This window comes from Cebidichthys violaceus, unplaced genomic scaffold, assembly GCF_023349555.1.
Source record: "Cebidichthys violaceus isolate CVI_PGR_0920_01 unplaced genomic scaffold, fCebVio1.0.p SCAF_81, whole genome shotgun sequence".
NCBI lineage: Eukaryota > Metazoa > Chordata > Actinopteri > Perciformes > Stichaeidae > Cebidichthys > Cebidichthys violaceus.
The window spans coordinates 905,820-917,472 of NW_027176966.1; the positions used below are offsets into that span (position 1 = coordinate 905,820).

Sequence of the window (11,653 nt, forward strand, 5' to 3'; positions counted from 1 at the left end):
GACCTTCTGTCGTGGATCAGAGGGTAAAACAATAAACAACATGGCATTATATTTTCAGAAAGGAATATATCATGTCGTGAAATAACAAATACCTGAGAACCAGACTCTCGGGGCCGGCACACATCATTTCGTATATATATAGAGAGAGACATGTTTTAAAACATAGCAAAATACTTGGAATAATGTTTTTTTATACATGTCAGCAACTTGGAAACACAGTTCAAGTGCTCGTTTGAAACTTCTTCTTCCTCACTGAAAAGTCCAGTAGAGCTGTATGAGAGTGCAAATACTGATCATTTCAAAAGTTTAATTCATACGTAGGATAAGTCTCCTTGAGGGGAGGGCAGGGGGGGGTAATTTTTCATATCTGCATATTGGCAGTTAGCCTCCAAACTAGTCACCATGCTAACTAATCATGCTCACGAGGAGAGAGAAACATCCCCCCCTTCGGCAGATGAATGTGAAATAAAAAACACAACCTTCCAGCCTTCATCATTCTGCAAAGTCAAACATCGAAATGAAGCAACAAAAAAGCAAAACGCGTTGTTAATGCGGAGATGGACTTTAATTAAGTCCTTATTATGAAGATTTAAAAGATGTAAAGTCAGTCTAAAATACAACATTGATGCAGCACTAATAGTTTAAAAAGGTTTGTTTTGTTTCTCATTACATACTAACAGCGGGTTTTGTACCAGGTCTGGACACACAACGTGCACGTTTTCTCCTCAACGGGACACTGATGCAGCCACTTTAAAGTACTGGTATCACAACAACCGCCCCTGTCAGTCAACCCAATCCCTCGTCGACCGCCGTCCAATCAGAAGGCGCCTTACTTTTTTAACAGACTTTGGGACCCAATCAGGGCCGGCCCTGCGTGTCTCCCTCTCTCCCGCCGAGGGGAGGGGAAATGACCTTATTTGGCCGTTATGACCTTATATGGGTCGCCGCCAGGGGGGCAGCAGTACGAGGCAGCCTGCTGGTGACACTTTCCCCCAAATTGTAGCTTCGCCTCTCGGAGATGGGGCGGACAGTCGAAGGGTGAAGCGATACACTCGAGCGGCAAAACGATTGTCGTGCGCGTTAACAGTCTCCGTTGAAGCTTCTGCTGCACGCGGACGATCACCGAGGATATTTAGAGTGCGCGTGTTGGGTAAATTAGGATCAGAACCTCCACTGCGGCGCGCGAGGAACAAGAGGAACGGGGATTTGCTTCGGGTGCTGCGCTTTACACCGTCTCCAAGAGCTTGCCGGGACTAAATAAATCCGTCACAGGACAACATGATATGCGGTCATTCAGGAGGCAGAATTTATCTCGCGCGAACCCAAACGCGGTAGGCTATTGAGCGGCGGAGAGACTGGAGCGAGCGGCTGAGAGGCGAAACATTGCTGTCTGTCGTATTCCGCCGTCTTTTCAAATTGTAGAGAAGAAGAAGTAAGACAACGTACTGTTTTATTTTACAGCTGACTCAACCGGACTGACTTTTCCAAGAGGTTACCCTCTGAAGAACAACGTGTTTATGGATTGCTGCGCACCGAGGGACACCGGGAGTTGTAGGCTTCGCTCTCACGCGTCGATCATGTTGATACCTCGCTGTTGCTGTGAACTTTGGTAGATGTTTGCAGAAAGACCTCAGTAATATAGAAACACGTTTTGAATACAAACACGCTCACATACGCGCAGATTGACCTCTGCAGAGGAAGTGGGAAGCGCCTTTTCGCCCCCCACCCCCCACCCCCCCACCCCTCGTTTTTCTCTCCCAAGACGTCGGGACGGATCTCTATCACTCAGTCGCTCCTTCTGTGATTTTAACAAAGACCAAAGTGTTTGGGGGATAGCATGGCAATGGTAGTAAACCAGTGGCCAGAGAACATTTCTGCAGATCCGGGGTCCCAGCTCCAGATATGCGGCCAAGAGCCCGGCGGGGCGCCGGGAACCCCCAACGGTTCCACCCCGGGGAACGACGCACTTTCCGGGGACAAGATCCCCAACGTGGACTGCATGGTGTGCGGGGACAAGTCCAGTGGGAAGCATTACGGCCAGTTCACCTGCGAGGGATGCAAAAGCTTCTTTAAGCGCTCGGTGAGGCGGAACCTCTCGTACACCTGCCGGGGGAACCGAGACTGTCCCATCGACCAGCACCACCGGAACCAGTGCCAGTACTGCCGGCTGAAGAAGTGCCTCAAAGTCGGCATGAGAAGAGAGGGTAAGACCATAGGTGTGTGACGGAAATCCGCGTAAAGTTGTGGCTCATTTTGTTTATTAATCGTGTTTCTGTGTGTGTGTGTGTGTGTGTGTGTGTGTGTGTGTGTGTGTGTGTGTGTGTGAGTGAGTGACCTAATGTTGCTTCAGTGTAAAATATCAATCTTAACAGGCCATTAAAGTCTGGAGCTCAGCCGTAAAAGATTTTGCTGTCTCAAAACAAGCGACTAACTCTGAGGCTCTTCTCCCCGCCGCAGTTTGCAGCAAAGTCTAAAAGCGGAGATAATTACACGCAAACATTTGAGAAATGTGTAAAGACGAACTTTTATTACACATTTAAAGCTAAACACTCTTGTAGTTTTTGTTGTTGTTGTTGTTGTTGTTGGTCACTCTCATGTCCAACTGAATACGCGCCAGTGTGGGAATTTGTGCGTAAAATACGCGTCACGTTCTGCGATGCCTGTTGATCCTAACGTGTCACACAGTTTGTATCCACTGTTGCTATTATGGGTAAATAATCAGCCGCCACCTGCGGCAAAAACACAATGCTTACTTCACATTCTTTGCGCAAATCCAGCGCCATTCACGCTGGTGCGCTCTGCTCTGCGAAATCCCTCCTTTGTCCGCTCTGTTTTAATTATGCTGTTTGCTCACCGACACCCAGAGCCGCTAGAAGAGGATGCCGCTACATTTGCTGTATTGTGTTGGATTAACAACGGGTCAGTTAGTTGCAAAAGGGGAGCGGTGGCAACGTGTCGGCGGAGAGGAGCGCTTCCCTTATTGATTATCATTCAGCAGCGTCGTTCCATTCACGAGACAGGAGATCTTTTTGCATATTTTTTTTTTTTTTTTTAAATAATGTTCCAAAGCGAATGGAGCCGAAACATCTGTGCTGGCAGCGTTACTGATGGTTTTTGTTTGGTAATGCACTTTGGATTAGAGAAGCTCATGATTTAGAGGCGACCTATTTTATGATTAAAAGGTACAGATTTGTTAAAAAATAAATAAAATGTGGGTAATGAAAGCAAATGCCAAAAGCAACGTGCCCACCGCATATCACCTGAACGCGTCCTCAAAAGTCCGAGTCTTCGTTGAAGAAGTCCCTCTTCGCCCCGTTTATTTTGTCCCTCAGAGGACAGAATGAGGTCAGCAGCAGCAGCAGCAGCATCCCAGTGAGCAATCTTGCTCAAGGACACTTCGGCAGCGGATGTTTTAAAGGCAGATAGTGTCTGAACGACCCCTCCGCCCTTTGTTCTCTGTCTGAGTCAAAATGTAAATACAGTATATCGGCAGAAGGTGGAAATACCCGTTCTCAGGAGGAGACGATCGCTTAAGGGGTTCCCGCTCGTGCACTGCTGGGCCTCGTGTGTGTGTGTGTGTGTGTGTGTGTGTGTGTGTGTGTGTGTGTGTGTGTGTACTGTACACACAGTCTTACCTCATGTATGCCCGCGAGCATCTCGGTTGGTGCTCCTTTACGACTTAATGAACCCGAGGAAATCGCCTGACGTCGCAGCGTGTTTATTGCAAACATATCAGAATCAGTCTGGTGACGAGACTTCAAATAGTTCAATAACGTTCACACAAGCGAGAAATACAATTTGCAAAATCATATCATTGGTCCTATTTTGGAGATGAACGTTATTTTGCATGCAGAATATATATATTTACTTCCTGTGGCAAAAAAAAAGTGTTTCAAGTTGACTTGGTAAAAGTTTTGTTACATTTTTATTACAGTTTTGTTTCGCAGTGTCGACCCTCTTGTCCACGAGCCACGAGATTTCTTATTCACCTTAAGAAGATGAGTTCAGATGATAAAAACATGACGATGCTTCGCTGAGCAGCTGCAGACGAGTCAAAAAGTTTTCATCTTTAATCATTTAGCATTTTAAACTTCTTTTTTTTTTTTCAGTTGGCAGGAAATATTTCTTTCAATTCAGTTTGTGACAATTCATCAATTAAAAGAAAAAAGATAAAGGTGAAGGAAATTCTTCAATTCAAAAGAATGTTTTTTTTCTATGGAAATAATAAGGTTTTAAAACTCATTATCTGCTCATTAGCTTCTTCTTTTTTTGCAGTGCTGGCTTATAGTTGTGCGTTAAAGGCTTAAATGTAGAGCAGGTCAGCTTACATTGGCGGAGCTCATCTGTTGGTGCATTCGAGGTCAGCAGGATTAAACTGTGTCCTTAAATCCTCTTTGTTGGCTGACTTCTGTTCATCAGCATTCATTTGTCTATTTAGGACATTTTTTTTCTTTTTCTTTTTTTGTTGAGACACGAGAACTGTCCGGCAATTTGTGAGAAGTAGAGAATCCCAAAACAGAATTTAACGACACAAATGGTTGTATTGTGTTAAATGTGAGGCTGAGAGAAGGTAGAGATCACAATTCATTAGAAATACTGTGCATGAATTACAGACATCCAATTGTCCTTTAGATATTTAATCGAGACTCCCATTGTTTTAATGAAGTAAAAGTCACAACAAAAGACACATTTATATGTTTGTGTATATAAATATTCATGAATATTTGACAAAAATCGTCATTATTTTATCGTAACATCTTTAGTCCTACAAAATCCCAACTGAAACTGTTGAAGCGCACGGCTGCCGTCCTCCCCTGAGGACACGAGGCATGTTCTCTCTCCATTATTCAACAGGATCACCTAAGGTCGTGGAGGGGAGGCAGTGTTTATTCTCAGCGATGATCCAGGTGGAAGAAAAAAAAAAAAAAAAAAAAAAAGGCATTCTGTTTGACATTTACAACAATATGCGGAAGCCACCGAAAATATACTGTCAAAATAAAGCAGAAGGCCACAAGTGGAAATGCATGTTTGTTGCCCTGAAAGAGTTTGGCATGTTATGAATCATTTAAAATCTCTTCTTTTTTTTTTCTTTTTTTTTTTTGTTGCTGACTTTGAGATGTACTCGGAGCGTGTCGTCTAAGTACAACACGTCTGAGATGAAGTGCTGCCGGATGGAACGAGTGCTGTGAATGTGTTGGTATATGACGTGAGTCCTGTTGGTGATGTTGCTCCACCCTTTACACCACCGTTTGATATCACTAACCACTGCTGCACGACTCTTCTGTTTAGGGTTGAATGAATATTTAGCTTCCTGAGAAGACACGCTAAAAGTTTCATGAGTGGACCGCGTCAGATTTAGAGACAACTTCACTTAGTTTCATGTTCTGGTTTTTGTTTTTTTGTCCCCCCCCCCCAAAGGAAGACGTTTGACCTCTTTCTGCAGTCTTGCTGTGTAGAACATAATATCATTTTGTTGGAGACTTTTTTTATCCAGAGCTCTTTTCAGCACCATGCCTCAGTGGGAATCAAACCTTGGAGCAAAAAAAAACAAACAAAAAAGCAACCTTGGCAGCGTCAGTGTCATTGTCTCCCCACGCAGCCACACAGAACCTCGGCGTGTTTCTCCGTCAGCGCGGCTTCTAGGTTGAATAGGAAGCGGAGAGGCAAAGAGAATCGGCCTGACAGTTTTGCTTTTGAACCGGAGTGAATGTTTTAATTTTGAAGCGGCCCACAAGGACGAGCAGCTGAGGACAGAGAGACAGAGAGAGAGAGAGAGAGAGAGAGAGAGAGACACGTGTGTGGTGGTCTACTGCTCTGGTTAATGCACGCGTGCACAATGAGAATGTCCTCTTGTCTTGAATCATACACCTGGGCGGCTGTGAGCACACTAAATACGTGCAGACACGCCAACTTAGTGGAGTGCAGCGATAGTAAACAGTCTCAACATCCATTTGGATCACAGGACTCTGTAATACCCACATTCAACGTGCGCAGTGGGAATGCTGCTGCTGCTGCCTCCTCTCACCCACACTGCACTCTGACAAAATACCGACGGCGGCTGAAAATATGTAGGTCAACCAAAACTAAAACATTAATAACAGACGGGCTCAAGTCAAAGTCCAAATGTGTGAAGCGTCCGGGGGCCTCTCTCCAGTGAGTAAACAGTGACTAATCCAGCCGTTCCCAAAGACTGGGTCGGGACCCCACAGGTGGGACGCAGGAGATGTCATCAGGGTCGGCAAAAAAAAAAAAAAAAATGGAGCAGAATTTCCTCCATATTTAACATTTGAGAGCCTGAAGTTTTCGATCAGGAAGGGTTCACATGTTGCGTCTTTCATCCTCTTTTTTTTTTTTTTGTTGTTTTTGGTTTTTTTTCCGAGGCGCTTGAGAGGTTTGCGCTCCTGTTGCGTTTTGCTGTTACCAAGCAACCAAACGGAAGGAAGAAATGATATCTGCCAGGTCTCCCAAAAAGTTCCAAAAGTTGAACTATATTTGTCTCGGGGCGCAGCTGTCGCGTCCCGAACAGTAAGCGCAAGGGAACGTTGGCGAGCCGCGACTTTGTCCAGACATCGATGCAGAAATGGCAGTAAAAATGCTCAGAAACCTTCATTCATGCACAGATTCACTCGTATCATAATTTATACATGAGGCCTGTTGTGAATTTTGATTTGTCGTTTTGTTTTTTTTAAAAAGTGGCTCCCCAGAAAAAAACACAGCACTCCACAGTGAGCAATTGAACACCAACATACTGCAGCCTGGCCTCCTTTTGGCTCTGAAAACCTTTACTCATTATTTAGCTTTGGACAAATTTAAATACTTAACCTCTGTCACCACACTTGTAGTCACGATCAGAGGCCTCCCTAAGAAGTAAATGGCTCCCATTCACAAGTCCTTCAGTACTGCCCAGCTCCCATTAAAGTAATACACGGCGGCCACCGGTGTTATTATCTCCAAGGCTGCCTTTTAATATGACAGAATACATGACTGATGATAGTTTTTTTTAAATGCTTTAGACGCGTCAAGGTGACGAGTGTCCTCTCTAAAACGGTTCTGCTTCCTTCTGCACATTCCAACGCAGCACTAATGTGACGGAAGTCATGTGACCCTATCAGGTGCATTCAGTCAGTCAACTCCCAACAAGCCGACCGACTCCGAGACTGTTTTGCTTTTGAGTCTTTAAGTGGCTCAACCTGTTTCTGTGTGTCACTAGGGTCTCTTGTAATCACACACACACACACACACACACACAAGACAGGGGCACAGAATCTGTCGGGAGCATTTAACCCCAACAAGGCTTCTCCTTCCGTCTGCCAAACATTCATCCTCTATTATAGCGCTGTGGGGGGAATCTGTATGCATTTATAATTCAGGCATCTGGTTGGTGATCTTACGAGACTCACTGAGTGGGAGTGCAGCTGTAGTAATGGCAGAAATGGATAAAAAAAAATAAATAAGTAATACGTTTCAAAAACTTTTCCTATTTGGAACAGTTTTCACATTTACATAAATATGGGGTATTGGTCGGTCATGTTCTCCACTTCTAATTTGAAGGAGGCTCCTCTCTGACCACAGTTATATTATCAAGGACTCTCTTTTCCCCATTTAACCGCTTGTAGTTTCTGGCCCGTGCAGATGCAATGGTTTTTGGTCTTATTTCAGGTTTTCAGGTCCGATCTACAAATGCAACAGACGGTATGGCAAAGCAATGCCAAGAAAATGTAAAAATATGTTGTTGTTGTTTTTTTTGTTGTTGTTGCCTAAAATAAATGGATTCATTTGTTCTCAATAGCAGAAGCCTCTTGAACAGCTTGACGTGAAGCTGCAACTCTGTGCTGCAACTCAGAGGAACGATGACTCACGTGTGGGTTGGTTAGAAGCTCTCTTTTTTTTTGGGGGGGGGGGGGGGGGTTGGATGGTTTTTGGGATTTGAGCACCAAAAACAAACAGAAAAACCACACACTTCCATTGCATCGGCGCGGCAGCAGAAGTCTCAGGGGCAGATATATCTCATATATTGGAAAAAAATTTAAAAATAAACCAAAAATATATGGCTACTAGGGAATACGTGGGAGTACATATTTTTGGGTGAACTTGCCCTTTAAATGTATTGCCCATCTGACTGTAAAGAAAACATAGCTCCAGCACTAAAATGTGCTTTTTTAAAAACTCAGTAACTCAAGTCATAGTCTCTATTTGTACTGTCTGATTATAACAACACTAACTGAGAACGTACAAGTAAAGCCAAGCAGCTAATGGGTGTTTTTCTTTCCTAATGCTCAGATGTCTTCTCTAAAGGAAACACATGGACGCAGCCGTGCTGTGGCCCACTCTGTGTTCAGTAAAGAGGGGAGGGGAGGGGTTGTGCGTTAAGTGTAAATAAGGATAGTGTGAGTCACTGAGTTTGGGGTGAATTTAGTTAACTAATTAATTCAGGAACCGCCTCGTCAAAGTCTGAGAGAGGGACCGAGGCAACGTGCCTCCGCAGAGCAACCGAACGTCCTCACGCGAAGCTCCCCTCCTCACCCTCCTCACCCTCCTCACCCTCCGTCTCTCTCTGTCTGTGTCACCGTTTCCCCCCTCTCGCTCCGGCACTGCCTCCGGTTTTCTCTGCACTCTCGTTCTGATGCGGCTCTCGCCTTTTTTTCGCCGCGTACCTCTCTGCTCTTTCATGCTTCGGCACACAACCGAGGACGGAGTCGGACCTCTTTGGCTGTGCAGATGGCTTGTTAGTGAGGGTTAGCTGAGTGGTAAAGTTGTTGTGAACAGCAACACTTCAGTACAAACAAATAGTCATTTTGCTACGCTCTATTTCTTTTGTCCACCCCCCCCCCCCCCCCTTAGAGGGGAACTATTAACACTTTTCAGCTGTCCCATCTGCACTGTGGTGCAACTGTCATACCAGTGAACATATATTAAATGCTACACATTCACTGTTTTCTTTCACTTACTTTTATATTATCAACTAGTATCAACACACTGCAACAATATCTTTAAACCTTCAACAACTGTTTTTTTTTGTCACCACTAGGGGGCAGCGGAAACGAGCTGTAAACGCAACATTGACATATTACCACTTAAAAAGTTGATACGGCGAACTTGTTGTGAAACAGTTGCTTATTTAAACACCCAACTTTTGTTTTTCAATGAACTCCTGAGGGAAATATCTGGCTGTTTAGCTGCTAACTGCTGCTGTCTGCTGCTGAGCAGGGTGGGTACAGTTTGTGGTTTTTAGAGCTTTTTCTAGAGAAGAGAGAGTAAATCAAAGCGGTAAAGTTTACTGTTTTAGAAACCAGAACAAGCTCAAAGATGCCAAAATAAAAATATCTATAGTGGTAGTAGTCATGTGATTTGTTGCTAATGTAGAAATATAGATTATAGTAGCTTTAAAAGAAAACTGAAATAAGTTGTATCAGTTTTCTCTTTTTCTGGCAGCATGAACTATTTGTTGAGAATAAACAGAACTCTAGCATAAGAGTTTGCTCTTGCACAACAGCACACAATGGGACAAATGCTGTGGACCCTGGACTCAACCAGCCACAGTCCACAGTATCATATCCGTTTCATAGAAATGAGTAGAAAGTAATGCATCTTATTAACGGTCCGGTGACTCCAAAGAGCAGCTCCACAACGGAGCATCGCCGCTGGTTGATTGACAAATTAGACGTGAGAATTTCAGGGTGGAGACCAGGTGCTCAAAGAAATGATCCCCTCACCCTTTCTCTGCTCCGTCACATCGGGTCGCTCGTCTCTTTATCTCGAACTCTCTCCTGGTTTACACATTAGCTCCTCTCCGCCTCCTATCTGGCTCTCTTCGGGAGCTTTGCCCTGCTGCGGAGCAGTGACCCCCGCGGGTCAAAGTTCAGGGCCGAAATAAAACTAGCAGAGCTATCGACCCGGTGTCGCACCACACTCTGCCCTCTGAGCCGGATCAAACCCACGTAGGTGTACATGTACACAGGCATCCAAATGTCTTCATCAGCAGATAAAACTACAGTTTTTTGGTTGTACCGTCGTGTATTTTGATATTTTATCGATTGCAGATGTGACATGGAGAGATCGGCACAGGTTCATGCAGGGAAATGTGTTTCTTTTTTCCGCTGGCCAACGGAGGCTTTGGAAATGGAAAATCTGCTTATTAAACGCAACTGTCAGACTGAGCCAAATCCATAATGCGTCTGTGTTGCCCCGGCACCGTGACCTTTTAGTCCAAATGTTGATAGGCCTTAATTGTATTTAGCTGCTGTAATTCCACTAACAGTCTGACCCAGAGGCTAATCCAGGGCAGCCAGGCAGCGAACTGTGCACTCTGCCAGCTGCCATTTGCTGAAGTGGCGTTTTGAAAGTCGCAGCTGAAATGTCCCATGGTACCTCTGTTTGCATGCACTTTCCTCTCCGCCCTCATTTCGTGCCCTACCTACGTGTGCACGGGATGCTGTTGTGTTTTAGGGATTTGTTGGTCTTTTTTTTTTTTTTTAAGTGCCCTTTTTTTTTTCTTTCTTTTTTCTGCCCTCAATTTGGTGTCGGAATAATTTTGTTTGCCGGGAAGAATGACTTTGTACGTCGGTCAAATTTCAAGTTCAGGCTCAGTCAAATACATTGAGCTAAGCCACAGTGCACCAATTAAAAAGCAGGAAACAGCTTATGGCAGACTCCCAAATCTGAGTTTATACCCCCCCCCCCCCCCCCCCCCCGTTATCCTCTATCTCTCTGACCCTGCTTTCCTTTTTTGTCTTATCCTCAGGCATCTGTTTCTCTCTAATGTCATTTCTGTCTCTCTCGCTCTCGCTGCCCTCCACTCTGTCAAGATACTACATCTCTCATGGCTCTGCACGTCTGCCTGTCTCCCTCTCTCTCTCTCTCTCTCTCTCTCTCTCTCTCTCTCTCTGTCTCTCTCTCTCTCGTCCAGCCGGCCGTAGGCGAGGACGAAAAACAGAGAGCGATGTGTCTCAGTCAGAAGTCCTCAAGTGTGCTTGCCTCTCAGCCACGAGTGACCCCCCACAATGAGGCTTTTGAAAAGTCAAGAGGATCAAGTATATTCGCCACCATCCGCAGGATTAACCACGAATCAATTTGAGGGCAGATTAATAGCTGTGAATTCACATATCAGCAGGCCTGAGGGGCGGCGGGGCACCAACAGGTCGTGGAATTTGTGGAACGTCATTGAATTTGGAAGAATTTGATGTATTCCCCGTGAAAGTCAGGGACCGTTTCAATGCATTAGTGAGAAACCAGGTTGTTGACCCCCTGTAAAATAGATTTTTTTTTTTTTTTTTTGTATTATTATTTTATTTTAGATGACGTTAACAAGCCAGGGCAGAGTGACAGTTTTAGGTTATGGATGTGCTCTGACTTGGACATGGACAGTCGGGGAAGAGCTTTTCCGGAGACTGTCCTCTCAGGGAACACGACAGAATCGGTCCTTTCAGCAAGTGCCCTAAAGTGACACATGCTAAAGTTCAAGCCACGAAGCCCTGCAGCTGCCTCAGATGTGATGGCTGTTGTCCCCCGTGAGCAACAGAGGAAGTCGGGTGATGTTATTGTAGAGCGGCGAAGTCCACGGATCCCGTTTCCTGTTTCCTCCCGACAGTCAAAGTTGTTGTTTTTTTTTCTTGTAGCCATGATCGCGATCGTCCAAAAGCTTAACCACGTGTTT

The 11,653-nt window shown here is 44.9% G+C and overlaps 1 protein-coding gene across 1 annotated transcript; it reads left to right on the plus strand.

The window, feature by feature from the left end:
- Positions 1 to 1,017: 1,017 nt before the first annotated feature.
- Positions 1,018 to 5,329, plus strand: nr2f5 (nuclear receptor subfamily 2, group F, member 5). Its single transcript, XM_068702172.1, has 2 exons — positions 1,018 to 2,204; positions 3,935 to 5,329. Exons 1-2 carry the CDS (start codon positions 1,838 to 1,840, stop codon positions 4,000 to 4,002), a joined length of 435 nt encoding a protein of 144 aa, XP_068558273.1. The 5' UTR covers positions 1,018 to 1,837; the 3' UTR covers positions 4,003 to 5,329.
- The last annotated feature ends 6,324 nt before the right edge of the window (positions 5,330 to 11,653 follow it).